Source organism: Synchytrium microbalum, assembly GCF_006535985.1.
Source record: "Synchytrium microbalum strain JEL517 chromosome Unknown SmJEL517_scf0031, whole genome shotgun sequence".
Taxonomy (NCBI): domain Eukaryota; kingdom Fungi; phylum Chytridiomycota; class Chytridiomycetes; order Synchytriales; family Synchytriaceae; genus Synchytrium; species Synchytrium microbalum.
The window spans coordinates 198,619-219,740 of record NW_022158380.1 but is presented as its reverse complement, the minus strand read 5'-3'; the positions used below and the strand labels follow the sequence as shown (position 1 = coordinate 219,740).

Sequence of the window (21,122 nt, the reverse complement as noted above, 5' to 3'; positions counted from 1 at the left end):
TTAGGAACTGTTACTTGTGTATTGTGGTGGACGAAACTGCTGGGACCATTACTGGTTTGCTACGTCAAACCCTTGTCAACAGACTTGGGAGCTTCATTTCTATTTGCATTGTTTGACAGGTCTTACGCAATATACTAAATACATGTACATGTAGACACGTCAAACTATCGAATCTTTGGTCTCCTTATTTTGCTTAGATCTTGTCCAAGAACAAAATGGAGAACCAACTACTCACGTCAACAGCGGTTGTGATCTGTATATTAGTCAACAGGAGTCTGGGCAACTTGTCTGAACACAGTCGTTTCAGTCTTTCATAGTCTGACTCTGTATCTTAACCGGTAAGAATCTGACCTCATAGGTGAAATTTCAGGAAGAAGAAAAAGCCAAGATCAACCTATAATCGCGACAATACACTCCAACCTTGCTATTACTCGCTTTCTCAAGAGGGACGTTCTATTGAACTCTTGTTTTGCATTCCTTGACATTTGTACGTTTTGAAGAGAAAGACACGCGTAGCGAATACAATTGGACATTTATGTGATGCTTCTACATGCAAAAAATGCTGCATTCTTCCTACCAGTGGGAAGATCTGTAGGAAGCACTCTCTCCTTCTCACACAACCCACACATAATCAACATATAAAACCATGTCCATGTTCCGAGGCATCATTGGAGCTGGTGAGAACGGCATACGTCGTAGCCAAGTAGTGCACCGAATGTACTGGCAGGTATGTATCATAACGACAGAATCCAACTTTTTTTAGGAGGTGGAAACTGTCGGAAGCAAATAAAGTCAACCAAACCAGAGGAAGAAGTTGGAAGGAGCATATATATCAAGCCTTGATAACATGATTCAAAGGATGCGGCCTCTGTTCCTTGCACTCTACTTACTCAAATACGCAAGACACCAAACTAATATGACATATTTTTCACTGTTATAATAGCGAGATGGAGACAGACCAACATACATACGAGGAAGCGGTGATAGCGCTACATTCTTCTTGGCTGTCGCTGGAGTCCTTGGATTGATTGGTATCTCAGCCACTCATTTGTCGTCCTTGATCAAGGGCGTAAGTTGCATGTATCTGACTCACGTTGCAAGTTTGTCGAATCTAACATGGATCTACATAGAAATAATTTGTGCTGTAACGATACCCAATTGGACTATTCTAAAGTTCGAAATCTATATGAAAATGGGGAAGCAAAGATATTACGTCGAACCAAAACTTGTCAAATTCCTTGGCCAAAATATATGCAAAATGATACTACAATCTATACTATGGGATTATTAGTCTATGATAGGAGTGGAAGTATGCTTCCTTTTCTTCTTCTTGATAGGCTGCTCGTCTGGTATAACAGGTTCTGTAGGAGGGGCTTCAGATGGTTCTTGATCGCTCCGCTTCTTTTTGCTCTTCTTTATCCTTTCGACCTTCTCGTCAGCAGCCTGTAGTCCTTGCTCTATGACTGGCTCTGGTATAACACGTTCTATAGGAGCTTCAGACGGTTTTTGATGGCTCCGCTTCTTCTTGCTCTTCTTTATCTTTTCGACCTTCCCATCAGCAGCATCTACTACTTGCTCTATGACTGCCTCTTCTTCTATGACGGGCTCTATAACTTGCTCTTCTTCACTCTTCTCCACGTGTTTCCTCTTCTTCTTGTTTGTTTGAACCTTTATCTCGTCCGTATTCAGAGTTTCTGTGACAGTGCTGCGAGAAGCACCATCTATAGCGACTATTGCACTACTCAGGGGCTGTCCAACTCGAAAAGCTTTGCCGACTTGGTCGACTCGAGCACCTTTTCGTGCAGTTCGTCCTTCACAGGCAGCAAAGAGTTCCTCATCGGTGACTTTCATTTCATAGCTCTTGTCTTCATCTTCTGCTTCCGTTCTAACAAAGGTTTGAGGTCGTGCGTTAGATATCTTGTCATAGATGACTTTTTCTTTGCCTGTACATACGTCGAGCTCTTGACAAAAGACCCGTAAAGGACAGGCTTTTTGGCAACAATTGCAGTCTTGGAGCTTTGTATAGTGACCTCCTATTGTAAGATGATAGCACCATTGGCGACAAACAAGTGATCTAAAGCAATATCATCACGTACACCCGAAATGTCCTTTTCGACCTTGATGACAGACGTAGCCTTGTTATATACATGATCCCACCATTGAGCGTTCCAGTCTCCACCAGTTCCGACCTAGTATACGCGTTGTAGAAGTGGTTAGTTTGATGTCAGTTATCGTCTCATCATCTTCTTGTTGTTTTCAAACTTACACCGTTCGTATTGTTCTTTACAGACACAGTAACGGCACGAATTCGACCATCTTCGTTGGCACCGAGTCCTTGACCCTTCTTCCAACCGTATTTGGTGAGCTGATTACGGGCAAAGTCGTCCTTGCTCATTGTCGATTGGTTGTGACAGATTGTAGTCGGGAGTGGATTTTTCTGCTATATTTGAACTAGGAGAAATGGAGCCGGTGAGTATGGAATTTTCAACGGTACAATTCATTGTTATGTTTGAAAGACACTGTCCATCTTTTCTATATTGCTGTCATTGCCTTCAACCCTCGCAAACTGCACATTTTTTCATCCAAACATAAAAACACATCATCCAATATTGAACAAGACAAACAAGATGATGAGACTACGTGAACGAAATGAAGATTTATCAGCAAAGTGGTCAGAGAATGACGACTCTTCTAGCGACGATTCTTTTGACGATGAAGAGTTTGTTCCAGATGGAGGAAATGATGATGATGATGATGATGATGTCCCTAACGACCTTGTCATTGACCAGGAAGACGAAGAAGCTCATGCTGGAGGCAATAATAAGGCTATTATAATCGAAGATAATGGCTCTGATGACGATGTCAGTAGTAAAAAGAAGAACAAGAAGAAACCTGTCAAATCAAAGACATCAAATATAGCTACTTCCAGAGACGAAAGCAAGGAACTCGATGAACTGGAATCAGAAACAGGATCAGCCAAAAACAAAAAGGACGACAATATAATACGTAAAGCCCATCCTGCCTATATAGCTCTATTGGCCAAAGTAAAGGACGCTCTTGACACCATGACAGTACCCCTTACCGACGACCTCATAGATTCTCTACGAACCAACCCTTCTGGAGCTCCATATAGTCGGAAAGGACCTCGAGTTGATCATCGTGTCTCCAAATGGAATCGACGATCGCGATCAAAGTCACGTTCGCGATCGGTCGACCCTGATGAGAAAATAGATGACGGTGCTGATGATGCAGATTGGGGTATAGATTCCAGGCGTCCTGCTCAACGAAGTGCTGCTACTCCTTCGGATGATGGTAGCCATCGTGGCACTCCTACTGCCAGTAGTAATAAGAGTGGCAATAAACGTAAACGAGCTGCTGATGATGGCCAAGGAGATGCAGATGGTGATGATGAAAAGAGCGATGATGAAGGAGATGTACCAGCTTCACAGAATCCTCCTGACTCTGATGTTGAAATGACTCCTGCTGTCGCCAAGAACGACAATGACATACAAGTATCTGAAACACCAAAACGCCGTGGTCGACCACCAAAGCATAAGGCAGGAGCTAAGGAATCATCTGCCAAACCTGCATCACCTCTATCCAAGGCCCCATCACCTACAAAGCCAACATCACCTGTAAAGCCATCATCTCTATCTACATCAACAACACCAGTACTACCCGATAAATCAAATACGAGTAAAGATCCCACTACTTCTGATGACGATGATGACGGCGGAGACGAAGAAGGAAGTCGCAGTCGCTTCTCCTTCTTCTTCGCTCGAGCTCCTACACAAACATCAACACCAGCAGTATCTCAACCGCCGACACCAGTAGCTGACGAAGAAGAGGAAGTGCCACGCGGCTCGCGCGGTAGAGCCTCTCGTAAAGCTAGTTTGACCGCCGCTTCCAAAACATCCAAAACAACTGCTCGTGGTCGTCGTAAAACTCGCCAAGATGACGATGATGAAGCCGAAGCTGCAGAAGCTGAGATTGCGAAAGCTGTCGAATCCGAAAAGGATGAAGTTGCTTCTGATAAGGATGAAGGTGAAGCCGACAAATCATATAAAAGGAAGGCTCCTGCTTCTAAGAAGAAGGGTGCTGCAGCTGCCAAGAAGAACACACCTAGAGGAAAGTCCAAGGACGCTGCTGCTGGAAATGACAATGACGAATCTATGCCGCCGCCACCTAAAAAGAAGAGTAAAAAGGACAATGGTGACGCTAAACATGTGGCTTCGCCCAACAAAAGTAAAGCTAGCGGTGGTAAATCTGGCAAGCAGCCCGTAGTCGAAGTACTGATGGAATTCGAAGAATCTGATAGTCCTGCTCCTGCCTCTTCTTCCAAAGAAAAAGGGAAAGAGAGAGCAGAGACTCCTCCTATCAAGAAATCCAAACCAGCTGGAGATGTTGAGAAGGTTATGGTTGTCAGACAAGTACTTGTTGAAGGTGGTGATATGCGATATCGAGTAAGTGATTCGCAGTGGGTTGTGCCCTGAACACAAACGATTGAGAATGCGATTCTGGTCCGAATGCTGACTTTTTTTGTCATCGCAACTAGTGTGTGCTTCCATGCTGTGATAAAGACTTTCTCAATGTCGGTGGTCTCAAATATCATCTTCTCCACCACACACACGAAATCCTCGAATTCTTGGCATGGGCCTATCCACCAGGTGAAAATGCACCTATCGGTTCTGGTGAAACCGTATACAAATATAAAAGAAACGACGTAGCCTATACATTCCTTATGGAAGAACGTATCAGTCCGGAAATACTTGAAATGTATCGAGATCTACCTGTCGATCATTTTCCTATAACTTTGGAGGGCTATCATATCTTCTTTCCTGGTCTTACCAACCCTTCGCATCATGATATTATGATTGGATGGGATAAGACACGGAAGGCTGCTCATGATAAGAGGATGAGTAAGCTTGGAACTAGGAAGTTTGGAGCCAGTAAGTTATTGTTCTGGATTTTAGGCATTTTTTTGTCGCATTTATGTTGCATGCTTTTGATCGGCATGGCCGCATTGAGTTTATATCTTATCTTTGTGTTTTCGTTTCTTTAGATGATGGTGACGAAGAAGAAGAAATCAAACCTCGAAAGGCTTCGGTAAAGAAACCCAGAGTATTAACACTTGGAAGTAGCTCTGATGTTCCAGATACTGCAGCTCGCATGTTTGGCCAAGACTTTTCGAAAAGGTCTATGGAGCCAAAGCCTCACTCTGGACAGACTGAACCTTTATTGGTTACTGATTGGACGAATCGATTGGTTTATGAAGAGCTTCGACCAAGGGTCAATCATTATGTGAAGTTGACTGCTGAGTAAGTATTACATGGCGACTCTTGATATCAGTTTTTTTCTCGCCAACACACTTTTCTTGAACATTTTTCTAGGGAAGCTGCATTGTATGTTCCTCCCGATTCACAAGAATATAATGTTGCTTGTGCAAGGAATGGACTCTCTGGAGAACCCGAGTCTTTGGGATTGTTTGAGACGCACTTCTTTGGTGAGTGTCATGTCAGAAGTCGGGCAGACCTCAATTCTAGGAAACATCGACGTTTGTTTTGCCTCAATACTGACTCAGTGTTTACAATCAACGGATAGCACCTGGGTCACAAGACCCAAGGAAACAAGGATTCTACGCAATTAATGTCGGATGTGCTGTTTGGGGAATGGGCTGGGCTCCTGGTATCGAAACCAACGAAGGCAAGCACACAAGAAAAAATTTGCGCTCGGTACAATATTTAGTCATCTTACTCGGACCCTTGTTCTCAGATCCACAATACTTGGCAATTGCTGGCTATCGTGGAACCATGAATGCCCATCACATACTAGGTCGAAAACAAGAACCGCAAGTCCCCAACGACGTCAACATGAAGGGTATCATACAATTCTGGAGTCTGGGCAGCCGGGTCACAGATTTCACACCATCGACTGAATTATCACGAGAACCCAAGCTCGAATTATGCATCGCACATGACTTTGGAGATGTGTTTGATTTGGAGTGGTGTCCTTACGGTGGTTATGAGAGTGAGGCAATGTTTACTTCCAAGGTTTGGCATTTTATATCATTGTGCAATTTTCTTCGCTGTTGATTCAGATTTTCTTAAACAGGCAAGTGGACAAAACTTACGACGTCTTGGACTCTTGGCAGTCAGTTTTGGTAATGGAAGTACTCGAGTCTTGAGTATTCCTGAACCACGAGCTTTACGACGAGCATTGAATGTTGATGAGGATGATGAGAGTCCACTCTATGGTAAGGTTGTGATGGTCAAGCAAAAAAGAAAGATGATCTGATGGTTACAACTAAATTTAATTTCAAAACATAGTTCATTGTAATCACTTTGTCTTGGAATTGACTCTACCAAACGCCATGTTGTGGAAGTTGAGCTGGGGTGGGCATTCACGACTTGCTAGTGGTACTACTCATGGTAAAGACACAGTTCCGTCATTATAATTGCAGCGGGGTTGTTTTTTGTCATTCTAATGATCTTTCTTCTCCTAGGCGCCATTTTGATTTGGAGTATGGATGAAGCTGTTGATCAATACAAGAAGGTGTTGGATGGTCAGATTGAGAATGTTGGTGAGTGATTGCTGCTCTGAGCATGGTCCCTTTGCCGTCCTTCCTTTTTTTCGACTAAACACTTCCCACATTTAGAAATCGAGCCACTCAGCTATGCCTTCTGTCACGATGGATGTGTCACAGCTCTATCATTCCGTGATGAACTATCCCGTATCTATGATTCTGAATGGCGAAGTCGCGGAACCTTCGATGGAAGCATCCCAAAACCAACTCAAATCATATCTGCTGGTACTGATGGACGAGTACTCTTCCATGATACTCGGATGATGTCTCTTCATGTGCAAATTGCTCGTTTTCGAAGTAAGCGTTGCGTTTTGTCTTTGCACTGACCTGATATCCTCATCTGTTGTCTTTTTAGCATTCTTGTCATCATGCGTATTCACAAGCCACCACAATATGGTCTTGTTTGCAGACAATGAACATGTCGTTCGACAGACATATATGGGCCTTGAAGATCCCAAGACTGCTAAATCCAAGGAGGAAGATGAAGCGGTTATAAATAAGAATTTATCTGCTTGGCTTATGCCGTCCAAAGGATTTGTCTGGGTACCATATGATCTGTTCAATTTCATGATTTTTTTCGTCGTGCTTGCTAACAATCATTCACCGTCGACTTTAGAATTTGAACTGCTCAAAGTACCTTCCATTCGTCGCAGCAGCTTCGTCCGATGGTACACTACGTATTGGAAATTTCAATCGAAGTGCCTTGTTACGCTCAACGGTATGTTCCTCGATGAGCTACATTTTTTTGGACTTGAAAACTCACTCGATCGTTTGTTCTTGATACAGAAACCGGTCGTAAATCTAATGTACCGTCTTGAATGGAATGAAGAACAGCAATTGTTTGTGTTTGTTGAAGGACATGAGGTCAGCAGTAAAAAAACTCATATCGCTAAGGGATGATGGCCCTCTTAACTGACTCTGCTTTTATCACGTCTCTAGGAAACCTCACAGGTCAAGGGTAAACCTGACCATGTCATCAAGAGCGTTTTTCCCCAGCATGTGACTATACAAAAGGTATTGTGTCGCTTGATTGACACAGGCTTGGAGTAAATGTGACCTGTCTCTTATGGTTTCTTTCTGCTTAGGCTGCATGGTCTGCAAACAGAGTCTCTGCTTCATGGCTAGCTTCTGGTGGTCGATCAGGACTTGTGCGTCTTGAATCAACTTTTGACATTCGTGCTGTCAAAAAGTAGGGTTTGCGAAAGAGCAAAGAGGAGTGAGGAGGTTATTTGACGCTTGTTATATAAGGTGCTTTTGCATATATGGTTTACGTTGGCTTGTGAAATAGAACCCACATTATTCGCTGTAATTTTTGACAACTCAAGGCGTCTTGCAAGTCAGGTTTTTAAGTGTGTGTTTTGATTAAATAGATTGATAAAAAAACAAGCAATTACTGTACAAAGAAAGAACTTTTTAACAATTTTCTGAGAAGCACCTCCGGTTCTCAAATGCTCTCCTCCTCATCGCATCCCAATCATAATCAAAGATCGCAAACCCATTCCCAGCTTGTAATGATAAAGCTTGCGAATGCCCACAACACGAGAGAGACCAGACTTCCTCCATTCGTTTCAACATCACCTTCTGCATCTCCTTTACCATCATCAGCAGTTGGTATATGTATATTGCCGCTACTCTTATTACCACTGGCAGAAGGTGTTTCAAGACAGCTACCTTCATCCCAAGAAGCAGAAGCAAATGGCTGCGTAACACCTTTTAAATCTATAGTTGAATTGGAAGACTGAGTCAGTATTGAAGCAAAAACAAACCTTCACCAGTAACGTCGACCCGACTTCTGCCATGGTACTCACCAAAGAAGTGCGTCTCAAGCAATCCCACAGACTGAGGCTCTTCAGAGAGTCCATTCCTTGCACAAGCAGCCTTATATTCTTGTGAAGCAGAAGGAACATACAATGCAGCCTCCCTGAGAATCACGTTCAAGAAAAGCGTGTTAGCGAAAAAAGAATACCTCCAACGAATGCGTGTAAGACTTACTCATCAGTCAAATTCATACAAAGACCGACCTTTGCTCGAGACTTCTCATAAAGCAATCGATTCGTCGGCTCAGCAACCAAAAGAGCTTCAGTCTGTCCAGAATAAGATTGGGGCTCCATAGGACTTGTCGCGCAGTCTTGACGAAACATGCCAGAGGCGGTAGCTGGAGCATCAGAGTGGTCTTCAGGTACTGATGGTTTGGGTTTCTTTACCACTGCCTTTCGAGGATTGATTTCTTCTTCTTCATCGCCACCACTAGCTTTACTGTTCTTCGGGGGAGACACCGGTTTAGCGTCACGACTGTCCTTTTCACTCTTGGTTTGAGGTGGCGGAAGCATGGATTCGTCATCTTTGGCGTCAGCAGCAGCATCTTGAGACTTTACTTGAGGTATGTTCTTCTTGGTAGCTGCAGCACCCTCCTTCTTAGAAGCAGGAGTCTTCCTCTTGAATGATTTATTGTCTTCACTTTCATCCTTATCAGTAGCAAGTTCATCCTTTTCGGATTCGATGGCTTTAGCAATCTCAGCGTCAGCAGCTTCCGCTTCATCATCGTCATCTTGACGAGTTTTACGATGACCAAGAGCAGTTATTTTAGATATTTTAGAAGCAGCGGACCAACTATCTTCCTCAGGTACCACTCCATTTCGTGAAATGCTTAGCAATTTCTCTTCCTCTTCAGCTACTGGGGTTGGCGGTTGAGATACTGCTGGTGTTGATGCTTGTGTAGGTGCTCGAGCAAAGAAGAAGGAGAAGGAAGGAGAACGACTGCCGCTTCGTTCTTCGTCTCCACTTTCACCATCGTTATGAGATGTAGTGGGATCTGCACTAGGTTTTGACTCGTCGGGTACTGTCGGTGCTGTTGATGTTGATGTAGATAGAGACGATGAATTTACAGGTGATGGAGGTTCGAGTAAAGGAGATGATGGTTTGGGAGATGATTCTTCAGCTCCTGTACTAATTCTTGGACCACAGCTTGGTATCGGTTTGTTTACCTCGTCCACTCTACTAGTCTTGCTAGAGCTTGCAGCATGAGATTCTTCAGCTTCGACACGGCAGTGTTTAAGGATCCAAGAATGATTTAAAAGCTCTCCTGCTGATGCTCGTTTCGCTGGATCTTTTTCAAAAGATGCTTTCAAAAAATCACGTAATTCCTATTGATTGCAAAACACATCAGCATAAACGCTTTTTAAAACAGATTAGATGTTCAATGCACTTACAGAAGAGAAGGTGTCCGGTATTGGTATTGGTTTGTCTATTGGTTTGAGGTATGAATGATGTTAGTACGTCTTTGTCTAAATACACCGAAGCAGAGAACAACACTCACTCGAACACACGGCAATCTTCGCCTCCTCCTCGGAGAGCTCCCAGTATGGTGGTCTGCCGGCCATTATCTGTAACAAGGTGCATCCGAGACTCCAGATGTCGGATTGTACACATGCACCCCTTTTATTCAATACTTCAGGGGCTATGTGATAGTTTGTTCCTAATGGAAAAGGATTGGTGAGATGCTTGATCAATAGCTGACCGCTGTTCAAAGCAGAACTTACCAACCACATCACACTTGACCTTCAACTCTGCTTCTTTTGCTGCACTGCCAAAATCAGCTAATTTACACCTGCCGTCTGTAAAAGCTAGTAAATTGGCGGCCTAAGTTGATAAAGGAATTTTGTTGAGAATTTCGTTCAAAAACAATCACGCGAACTCAAATTCAGCCAAATTACCTTGATGTCAGCATGTACAATAGATTTGGAGTGTAAGTAATCTAGCCCTTTCAGTACATCATGAATAAATTTCGCTGCTAGGTCCTCAGGAAAGCAACCAAAGTCAATGTACATGTCGAATAGAGAACCGGATTCAGCAATCCTGTTAATGAGTAGCAGTCAGGTTAATAAGCCTATGAGCAAGTATCTTAAACCGTCTAAACAATCATACTCCATCAGCATCAAAATAGTCTCCCCTTCTTCCCAGTATCCAATAACTGACACTATACTGTCATTTTTGAGCTCAGATAAAAGTTTCAGCTCCTTCTAATAAGCAACAGAGCAGAGAGTGTGAATTTTGATCCAGACGCATCTGCAATTGAAAAACAAAGACTTACTAGTCCTTCAGATTTTGACGAGATTTTTATGGCACATGCGGCTCCAGTTTTACGGTTCAAAGCTCTAAAGTGATGATTGTTAGCAAAAGCGGAACTTGTATCAACATTTGCGAAGAGACGAAAACATTCTAACCTTTGGACTTGCCCGTAGGCGCCTTTGCCAATCAGTGTAGATCCTACGAACTAGAATGATGTAACGCGAGAGAGGTAAGAAGGTGTAATCACATAGAAAATGAGACGAAAAAGTACTTACGTAGTCGTCCTTGTTCAAAGTTGGGCATTTCAACTTTAAGCCTTCAGTTAATTGAGCATGAGCTAGAGCAGTGACTGAAGAAGCCTAATGAGTTGATAAGTGGATTTAGCATATATGATAAGGACGGGTGGTGGCAAAGCAGCCAAAATGCCAAACAATGCTGGGCAGAAAATCTCACCGAGGAAGAAGAATCCATTTTGAGAGAACCGAGAGGATTCTTGTTTGCTGGTGCTCTCATTTCAGTGATACTGGCAGTAGGAGTAACATGACGGCTACCATCATCCAAAGAGGGAAGAGCACCTCGTTGAGCAGGACGCCTGGAATTTATATGCCAATCGGCATCATCAGCACCATCATCCATCTTCTCATCAGGATCGACTGATCGGGAACTTGACTTTGATCGCGATCGTCGATTCCATTTGGAGACACGATGATCAACTTGAGGTCCTTTACGACTATATGGAGCTCCAGAAAGGTTGCTTCGTAGGGAATCTATAAGGTCGTCGGTAAGGGGTACTGTCATTGTATCGAGAGCGTCCTTTTCTTTGGCCAATAGAGATATGTAAGCAGGAAGGGTCTCGTGGATTATATTATCGTCCTTCTCGTTTTTGACAGATCCAGTTTCCGACTCGAGTTCGTCGGGTCCCGTACCAACATCGTCATCAGGGTTAATCCACTTAATACCGTCTCCAAATCGAGCTTCGTCTGGCAATTCATTTACAGCAGCGAGCGTAAAAGCAGACTTGTTTCTTGTGATCCATGGATGAACTGAGAGTTGTGATGCTGTTGCCCTTTTAGTCGGATCCTTGACAAAACATAGAGTAAGGAACTGACTCAATTCCTAACGATTGAAGACAACATCAGTATACAGATTCCCAACAGACAAAGGGTTCAATGTCCTTACATCCGAAACGGTGTCTGGCAATGGTATAGCTGAATCTATTATTGTTTCAGATGTGGACAAGGTGAGTACGTGTTTTGCATAAAAACAATTATGCAATTTTCAACACTGACCTGAACAGACGGCGTCTTCAGCATCGTCACGTGGCAAATCATGATATGGTAGTTTACCACACACTATCTCGAGGATAGTACATCCTAAACTCCAAAGATCAGAAGCTCTGCAAGCCCCCCTATAGAACAGAATCTCTGGCGCGATGTACCATGCTGTTCCTAGTATTGTTGAAGATGGAAGTTGGTGAGCTGTTTGATCAATGCCTGACAACGTGTTCAAGCACAGAGCTTACCGATGATACGAGGACTCCGTTTGAAGCTTGTTTCATGGCCTGAGGCACCCGAGTCATATAATTTGTAGAAACCATTATCAGAGATGAGCACATTTGATCCCTAAGGCGATGAGCGAGATTAGTTTATACCCCAATCATTCAAGCTCAGATGTCTTCCAACTTACTTTAACGTCACCGTATACAATCCCTTGAGCATGCATATCCACGAGCGATTTCAAAACACCAGACATGTACTTAGCAGCCATTTCCTCAGACAAGAGACCACTTGTCGATGCAAGCATTCCCAGTGAATTGCACTCTGCCATTCTGGTGGAAAGAAAAAGTACCTGTGAATTAGAATGTGTTTTACAAGCCATGCCCGACCTTCATTGTTCAAAACATTTGTTGCCAAATGTTGGAGAGATGTCCATGACTTGATAACCAATAAGGAAATTGCGCAACGTCAGCCTCTAGACATACCTTTGAATGACTTCTAGCTAGTGCTTGTAGATATAACGGTTTGTTGCTGCTGTATAATCCTATTGCTTTTAACAATTTTTGTAATTAGAAAATTGAGGTGGTTTTGGGCAGTAGGCGAGTGAAATAAATACGGAAATATATTCAAAAAATGTTAAAAATCGATTGATGCTTACCGTCGAATCTGTCTCTGCACCTTGAGCCTGTTAAGTCAAGATGTTTTGTTGCAAGTGTTATGGAAGAAAATTGGGAGTGGGAGTGGGAGTACTGGAGCAAAGGAAGGCTTTTTCGTAAGAGGAGAGACGCGAATCAACCAATATCAAGAGTGAAAAGAACGTCAAAGACCTCTCGAAGGCTCTCTCGTCGCTTACAGACTCATTTGCGTGCTTTTACATGGAATTAAACAGTTGTCCCGAGTTGTTGGTAACTTTTGGAAATCACGTTGGCGAGTGCTTTACATGACTGCAGCAGCCAAAAAGTAGTAAATGTCAGTTTGATTCTATATGAACACGATATTTTGGTTCCTTTCTTGCTACGAATGTGCTCCTGTATACTCAGAATGTGCTGGACCGTTGAAGTCTGCGTGTTTGGTCTTGTAACGGTTTCTCTGACTTGCAACTTTGAGAATGGAGAAATCACGATCTAGTTGTCATAAAATGCTGATTTAAAAGTGATGTGCCGTCTCGGAATTGCACTTTCGCCTTCAGGTCTCGACTGACTTCGTGGTCAAAAAGGCAAGAGGTATGAAAGAGGCCAATCTGTAACGCATTCACCAGGATTGAAGCATCCAAATGTTAATTCCTCAGAGAATTTAGATCAATAACGCGTGAACTTTCCCCACAAGCTTGCTTCTCCAAACTTCCAACCATACAAACCCTCAAAATGTACCAAAGTCACCACAACACAGAAAAAAGCAAACCCATACAGACTAAAATTACTTTATTACTACTCTGTCACTTCTCGGCAAGACGTTGCTTAAACAATGAGAACATAAACAGTTCAACGAAACGAATTTCACTATTCCTCAGACAGGGGTCTTAGAGCCTCATACTCGAAGGTCGGTTTAGGTGCTGGGAACCACTCAATCACTTGCCCCAGAAGTAAGCGACAGCCAGCGTCAATGTTACATAGCTGTGGTGATATAATGTTAATTATAACGGTCGGCAAGACTTGGCCACCAAGTGACGTGAAACCTTACCGACAGCAACGTCACCGAAAACGGTATCCACGGCAGCTCAACAATATCAGCATACGCTGACCGGCGTTCTGATGCCGAAACGTTATATGTTGTTTCCATGCTACACGGGCAACACAAGTTAGAAAAGCAAACCACATCTCCAACCCTTTGCGAACTTGTGTACTCACAATTTATGAAACTCAAAATAAATGACTCCCACAGCAAGCAGAAGTACATAGCATATAGCACACATCCACTTCAAACATAGTCCAAGAGATGTGTTTAGCAATGGGCCTCCCCACAACCATATTATTGGGTATCCGAATAAGAAGAAGGGAGCTGATGCTTGCATCATCCAGTATGCTTCAGCGATTTGCAGCACAGCGTTGATTTGTCGAATGCGAAACGTCCAGGATGATACGTTCCACAGGTCGATTGTGCGTTTTAGAGAGTATCCGAATTCCATCATTCCTAAGGGTTGAGCTCAATTAGAAATCACTTAAAAATGGCTTTCCATAGTCTTTTTAGAGCACAAGGTTACCTAGAGAGTGTCGTTTGCCTTGATGATATCGATCATGAATCTGCTTCCACAAAGACGCAGACTCATCAATGGCAGATGATGAGTGGATTGGTACGTATATGGGTATCAGCTCAGAGTCTCCTCCGCTTTCGAATATGACTTTGCAGTACCTGTTTGATCAAAAGTCGTTAGAAATAGCCCATTACTATGTCCAAAGGGGATTGAGTATTTTTCCCTTACATATGCGAATCTTCTGTAATCCCTTTAAAACCAGCATCCCAAAATCCAATTCTTTGAATCAGAGACATGGAGAACGTGTAATTAGACATGATGTACGGTTGGTCTGTTGCCAGCCGAGCTAAAAGATACTGGGTCTACAGAGAGAAACTTTTGTTAGTAGCGAAATATACGGCTTTTCTGCTTTTCAAGCAAATACCATTGTAACATCCAGCACACGAGTGAAGATAGGCGTCGACATGTACTTGTTACAATACAGATTGAATCCCAATAGAAACGCCGATTGCGGTCTTGCAGATTTAGCAAGTGCATGTTCACATTCAGTAATGTACAGCTCTGGAACTCCTGAATCAGCATCCAAAACCGTCACCATTTGTTTTTGGATTGGAATGCCTCTGCTAGTAAGGATTTTCAGCGTCTGCCTTGACGCATAGTTTACTATACCGGTATGGAGGAAAATTAGCATTCTGGCCTTTCAATTAACACGTTAATATGAAGGAAGTAAATACCATTAGCTCCTTTTCCCTTGACTTCTCCTAAAAATTCCAACATCTTAGCAACAAGCACACCAAACTTATCACAACGTTACTTTCTTTTACCTGGAACAAGCTTATGGACCGTGACCAGAATACTCTGAAAGTATCCACTAAACTCGCTGACCAGCGTATCTGCTTTCACCTTATACCCGTCCTCACGTTCTTCCATAGCCAATACAACAGTGTACGATTTCACAGCATATCGATGCATAGCTAATTGTCTCATAGTATACCGAAGGCAATTCAAGTCCTCTTGCCAATTCGGAATAATAAAGATATGACGGTACTGCGTCTTGTCCAAATAGCTGTTTCTGGTGACTGCATCCTTCACACGAGTGCAGGAAACGTTGACATTGAAGATTGCTCTTGCCCAGAATAGCAATTGTAGAATATAATAGCCTAAGTTGTATGGTTTTTCGGAAAACGTTTTAGAATTGGTGAGCAAAAACACGTTCGTGAAAAACATCATCGACGTATCTTCATACCAGCGAGGAAATAAGCATAAGCATCAGGAATTACTACAGGTCCAAAGATCAAGGCTGGCAAGACCAGCGCCGATAGCAATCCGATGCACTTCGTGAAATTTTCTTCAGAAATTATTCTAAACTCCGATATATTAGTTACCCTATTGACCCAGGGGAACTTAGTATCAAGAAAACGTGATAATGAACTACTACTTATAGAATATTTTACCTGGATATCTCTTCCTTCATGGTTGAAGTCACCAAAGCTCTCCACTTCTTGAATTCCTCAGTACGACGCAAATGAGGAATGCTGGATGGCTTTGCTACAAGTCCACTACGAATCTTTGGCGCGTTCAAGCCTCTGTTAGAGAACTATCTATACCTAGTTTGAGCCTCGCTCAATCTCCCTTCGGAAGATTGCCATTCATTCAACGAGTTTAATTCGTTTATTCAAACACAACTTGAGGCCAAACTATACGGATCTCTGACATTAAATTAATACATACTAACATTAAACTGCTACCAACTAGTTCTTACTGATGTGTCAATTATACACCTTAGCTTCAAGTTGGAACCGTGAATGTCTGAGCTTCAACCAACTTGAAGAAAACACCTCCAAGGCGAATCAACTCGGTATACGTTCCAACTTCCACGATCTGGCCCGCCTCAACCACACATATCTGATCACAAGTTTGAATTGTTCTTAGTCTATGCGATATGACGACAGTCGTGATTCCTATGGTTTTCGTGGAATGATATGAGCAACAACAATGAAATGTGACGGACGTAAGGTGTTTTCGCCAACCTTTGGATAACTTGGCCAAAGCTTCTTCGATTGAAGCTTCGCTTTTGGCGTCTAGAGCGCTAGAGAATGAGGAAGAGTTTAAAAGCTGCACTGAAAGATTCAATATTGACATACAACCTCGTAGCCTCGTCGAATATGAAACAAGCCGGCTTCCTAACCAGCGCTCGAGCTATAAAATTAATATGAACATCAGCAAGTCATATTGCTTTCAACGATTGTATTGGAGCATACCCAAGGCTATCCGTTGCTAAAAAACGGAAACAGTTGAGAAAGTGCAATCCACATATCCAAAGTAACAAAACCACTGACCTTTTGACCAGTGGAAAGAAGCGATCCCTATTCCAAAAACCACTCATTAGCATAAACTCTGATGCCAGTCATAATTTCAAACCATACATACCATTTCACCAACTTTTGTATGATAACCATTTGGCAAACTCCTGATGAAATCATGTATACTAGCCGCCTTTGCAGCCTGATAAACGTCCTCAGATTGCGCTTTATCACTCCCACAAATAATGTTTTCGAATATGGAGATGCTAAAACGAAAAATGCGTAAGATCTTGATCCTTTTTTTTGACGAAGCAAATATTTATCAGAAAACATACTTGAAGAGTATAGGCTCCTGACCAACAACACCATAATGCGACCTAAGAGCTCGCAGGTTCCAATTTGGAAGACTGGTGTTGTCCATTTGGATTGATCCTGCTTGGACATCATAAATCCTGGCTAAAAGGAGTGCGATTGTGCTATACATTGCTAAAGGATTAGTTTTTTTGGCTGAAAACAATAATACTTGAATTCCTTCACAAACCTCTTCCCAGCTCCAGAAGCACCCACAATCGCAACCCTCCGTCCATTCGGTATAACCACACTCAGCCGATTCAAGACCTTCGACTGTGTTCTAGAAGGGAACGTAAACACCACATCCTTCAACGAAATATCACACTGTTTAGCAGGCCTTGTTCGTCCACTTGTATCTCGGATATCTAACTGCACTTCAGATTGCAAGATATCTGCAAGTGCTATAGCTGATGCACTACCTTCAGACACGTTTCCGATTCCAATGATTGTGACTCCGACGAAGGAGATTGTGAAGAGTATTACCATGATGACGATACTAATGTCACCAATTGAGGAGAGGTTGCGTGTGATTAGGAAATATGCGAATCCGAATGTGGCGAGGACTACGATGATTAATGATGCTACGTGGACGTGATGAGTTCATCAGATAAATTTCGAATTGATCGTGATGCCAGTATAATAGGATATTTTGCCTTTCCCAGTGCAGTCTGCAATTCTCACTTACTTTGAAAAGCGCCAAACCCAAGTCCAGATATTACTGCCTTCGTCAAGCCCGTACGATATGCAGGCTGTAGTAGATCTTTATAGCGTTCGGTAAACACTTCTGGGTTGCCCAGCATTGTAACTGCCTTGATGTTTCGACACACGTCGGACGCAAAGCTGCTGGAGGCTGCGAATACACGACGTCTGGCTTCATGATACCTAAAAAGGAGTAAGCATGAGCTAAAAAAATCATACGCATTGGGACTATTCGCAACTTTTTACCCCGACATGGCCTTGAGCTCAAACACTACACCAAGCAGCAAGATCGGCGACACAGCCACCATGAAAAGCGCCAACCTCCATCCATAGTACAGCGCAATAATCGTCCCTGCACCAACAGCAACAATAAACGCAATAACCTTCCCAACAAGTCCCACACCAACCGCCTTGACAGTCTCGACATCAGTTGCCAACCGTGTTGCAGTCACATTAGGACTAGTATCTGGCGAATCATAATAATACATATCCTGAGCCATAAGCTTCTGTAGTGTCATATAACGTAGTCGCTTTGACAGATTCTCGCTTGCAATATCGACTCCCCAGTATACCAAAGTATGGCCAATTCCGATAAAGACGGCCAGCGGCAGGAAGAGGAAGGAGTAATAAAAGAGGTTGGGTTCTGTTAGTGATGCGACTTGTGAAAAGCTTCTGAATATGGTTCCGAGTAGTAGAGATTCCAATGGGAATGCCTGATTTGAATGATTGTTGAAGTGAGAGGTTCAGGAGGTAAAACTCAAGAAGGTTTCATGCACACCAGTCCATCAATGACTGATCCAACGAGAGCAACAGATACGTAAAATGGATCCCGTTTACACAGTGAGAAGAGTAATTCATATGGAAACTTTCGTTTAGCCAGGGTTTCCGCCAATTCGTCTCCCTCCTTGCCGTCCACTAGAAGCAAAGGTTCGTTTTCATCATATCGCGAGTTGACAGAACTCGAATTATCGGAGACCTTGGATATGGGAAAACTCCTTATCGATGCATTTCCTGTTTGCATCGATTGAGCGGCATATAGTGCTGCATATGTGCCTTGTCGCTGAAGCAGGTCAAAGTGAGAGCCGGTTTCCACGACTTGTCCACTATTCATGACCTAAATATATGAATACTGTTAGTTAGAAATAGCGCGAAACGAATGATGCTTACAATGATGCAGTCAGCATCCTTTATGGTTGAAAGCCTATGAGCTACGACCAGCGTAATCCTATTCTGAGCTAGTTCCTCTAAAGCTACTTGAACTGCTGCCTCTGATTTACTGTCAAGAGCACTACAAGAACAGCGTTAAAAGATCTGACATCAATACGGTCTCATTCGATTTCATGTACCTCGTAGCTTCATCAAGCAACAATATAGGAGGATTCCTGATGATGGCGCGAGCCAGCGCAATACGTTGTTTCTACATTAACCCACTGTCAGATATCTTGCCTCCATTCTCTTCTTAACTTCGAACAATACTGACTTGACCACCAGAGAGCGTCACTCCACCATTCAGAAAAGTATGGAGCCCATCAGGCAGTTTCGAGACAAATTCGAGAGCATGAGCAGCTGCGAGCGCTGCAGACACGTCTGGTGAATCGATAAATTGACCTTGGGAAGCTCCAAAGGAAACGTTCTCGTATAGAGTTGCGTCAAAGAGAACTGGTTCTTGACTGACTACCCCAATGCACTATTCAGAAACTGGTATTAGAAACTGTCAGAAAATTGCAAAAGTTGACGAGACACACCTGGCGAAGACTCTTCACATTAATGTCTCGAATGCTCACGCCGTCAATAAGAATTTCCCCATTCTCAAACTCGTACATTCGTAAGAGTAGCTGAAGTATTGTACTCTTGGATGCTCCACTTTGCCCAACGAGGGCGATTTTCTGTGATGGTCGAATCGTGAGGTTGAAATCCTGTAGCACTAGCAATTCAGGACGTGATGGGTATCTACAAAATAATCAAATGAGACATTTATGAATACCTTTCAAGAAAACACTCAAAACCGAAGTACCTGAACGTAACATCTCTAAACTCTATCCCAAGAGTGATTTGACTAATAAAATACCCCTCTTCACCATTAACATCTAAATCCGAGGTATGCTCAATAACTTCCACGACCTTCTGAGCAGCCTCGACCGAATTACTTATCGTCTGTATGGTGCTCAGGATATTACCAAAGAAGATTGCTGCAAAAGCAATCTGAAAGAACGTCGACAGCGCATCTCCATACTTTAAATTATTGTTAAGCACAAGACTGCCAGCATAATAAAGTATGGGTGCTCGTAGCCCGAAGAAGAAGATAGTGACGATTAAGACGGAGATTGCTTGTGCTGATATTGTGTTTCGTAACATTCGGTACGTCCTCTTCAGCGGGGCTGCGTATCGATGGATGACGTTCAGCTGAGCGTTAATGTACATGACGGTAGTCATGTTTTGTAAAGCCTCCGTTGCGACGGCTCCAGATTTGGCGGTGGCATCACGTAGTTTCCGAACGTTTCTGTAGAGGTAGCGCCATACAAGCATATATCCAACGACTGGTAGCGGGAGCGTTCCGAGAAGGACTAGAGTAAGTCTCCAGCTTGTGTATAGAGCCAAGCAAAGTGAGATAATTACAGCAGTTGTGCTGTGTATCAATGTGCGAATCTGTTTGTTGCGACAATCTGTGAATTAGCATTGCACCAAGTCTTAGCTTCACTTGTGCACTCACTGTTAAGCCAGTCCCTTCAGCAATCAGATTAACATCCGAAGCACTTCTAGTCGACAATTGTCCCATCTCTTGCTTCTCATACCACGCCATGTCTTGTGAGAGAAGGGAAGCAAAATACAGCTCTCTCCATATCTAGAAAATTCAATCGTTGATTTCCATAGCTTGCCTCAATATCAAGATGGATATCTTCTTACAGCACAACGACGTTCAGCCTGGATAATCCAACAAAATGTTCCAGAGAATCTAACACACGTTCAAGTCAGTGCACGTCAAGACCGTGGCAACCACGTACGGAAATCCTCTCTCACCCAGAAACGAAAGCAAGAACAGCAAGTCCCACCATCTTGAGCGCGAAATCTTGAATGACTTGTTGTATTTGGCCATTCAGCTGGCCAGTTTCGTATGCCACAGAAGAGTTCACTGTGGTTCCAAGCACCTGCACATATAACGGAAACACAGATCCTATTATTCGTGTTGAAATCAGTATAGCGACCGCATGTGATCCACGTCTGAAAATCCAATTTGCAAGGTTTACCTGACAGCATCGCAAATACAACACCCAGCACCAACAAGAAGATATTGACTCCATCCGCATACTTGAACAAGACACCAATGAATGAAATCGCCATCCGCGGAAGTCTCTGGGATACAATTGAAGTTGTGTAAGCTATTTTTTGGAACTTGCGTCTGAGTTTGAATTTGACCTCAATTTCAGGCGGAG

The 21,122-nt window shown here is 43.1% G+C and overlaps 4 protein-coding genes across 4 annotated transcripts; 2 read left to right on the top strand and 2 right to left on the bottom strand.

The window, feature by feature from the left end:
* Nucleotides 1–646: 646 nt before the first annotated feature.
* On the top strand, nucleotides 647–1,136 carry SmJEL517_g04546 (uncharacterized protein; the record flags this gene model as incomplete). The annotated part of the gene is made up of 3 exons (XM_031170474.1): nucleotides 647–727; nucleotides 944–1,069; nucleotides 1,131–1,136. 3 exons carry the CDS (start codon nucleotides 647–649, stop codon nucleotides 1,134–1,136), a joined length of 213 nt encoding a protein of 70 aa, XP_031023564.1.
* Nucleotides 1,137–1,287: 151 nt separating this feature from the next.
* On the bottom strand, nucleotides 1,288–2,395 carry SmJEL517_g04545 (uncharacterized protein; the record flags this gene model as incomplete). The annotated part of the gene is made up of 4 exons (XM_031170473.1): nucleotides 1,288–1,885; nucleotides 1,954–2,033; nucleotides 2,097–2,189; nucleotides 2,267–2,395. 4 exons carry the CDS (start codon nucleotides 2,393–2,395, stop codon nucleotides 1,288–1,290), a joined length of 900 nt encoding a protein of 299 aa, XP_031023567.1.
* Nucleotides 2,396–2,627: 232 nt separating this feature from the next.
* SmJEL517_g04544 (uncharacterized protein) lies at nucleotides 2,628–7,776 on the top strand (the record flags this gene model as incomplete). The annotated part of the gene is made up of 15 exons (XM_031170472.1): nucleotides 2,628–4,463; nucleotides 4,556–4,949; nucleotides 5,063–5,318; nucleotides 5,391–5,503; nucleotides 5,602–5,685; nucleotides 5,773–6,050; nucleotides 6,112–6,253; nucleotides 6,327–6,428; nucleotides 6,503–6,580; nucleotides 6,656–6,880; nucleotides 6,939–7,126; nucleotides 7,200–7,301; nucleotides 7,370–7,447; nucleotides 7,523–7,597; nucleotides 7,669–7,776. The coding sequence occupies 15 exons, from the start codon at nucleotides 2,628–2,630 to the stop codon at nucleotides 7,774–7,776; spliced, it is 4,059 nt and encodes a 1,352-aa protein (XP_031023566.1).
* A 5,870-nt stretch (nucleotides 7,777–13,646) lies between these two features.
* Nucleotides 13,647–21,030, bottom strand: SmJEL517_g04543 (uncharacterized protein; the record flags this gene model as incomplete). The annotated part of the gene is made up of 30 exons (XM_031170471.1): nucleotides 13,647–13,760; nucleotides 13,828–13,927; nucleotides 13,995–14,277; nucleotides 14,348–14,496; nucleotides 14,567–14,700; nucleotides 14,763–15,001; nucleotides 15,073–15,099; nucleotides 15,163–15,498; nucleotides 15,585–15,724; nucleotides 15,793–15,924; nucleotides 16,164–16,299; nucleotides 16,369–16,427; nucleotides 16,483–16,537; nucleotides 16,600–16,615; nucleotides 16,678–16,704; nucleotides 16,769–16,907; nucleotides 16,977–17,117; nucleotides 17,183–17,573; nucleotides 17,678–17,874; nucleotides 17,938–18,404; nucleotides 18,470–18,805; nucleotides 18,859–18,979; nucleotides 19,038–19,108; nucleotides 19,172–19,378; nucleotides 19,437–19,641; nucleotides 19,706–20,337; nucleotides 20,402–20,533; nucleotides 20,596–20,644; nucleotides 20,710–20,863; nucleotides 20,937–21,030. The coding sequence occupies 30 exons, from the start codon at nucleotides 21,028–21,030 to the stop codon at nucleotides 13,647–13,649; spliced, it is 5,283 nt and encodes a 1,760-aa protein (XP_031023561.1).
* Nucleotides 21,031–21,122: the final 92 nt, after the last annotated feature.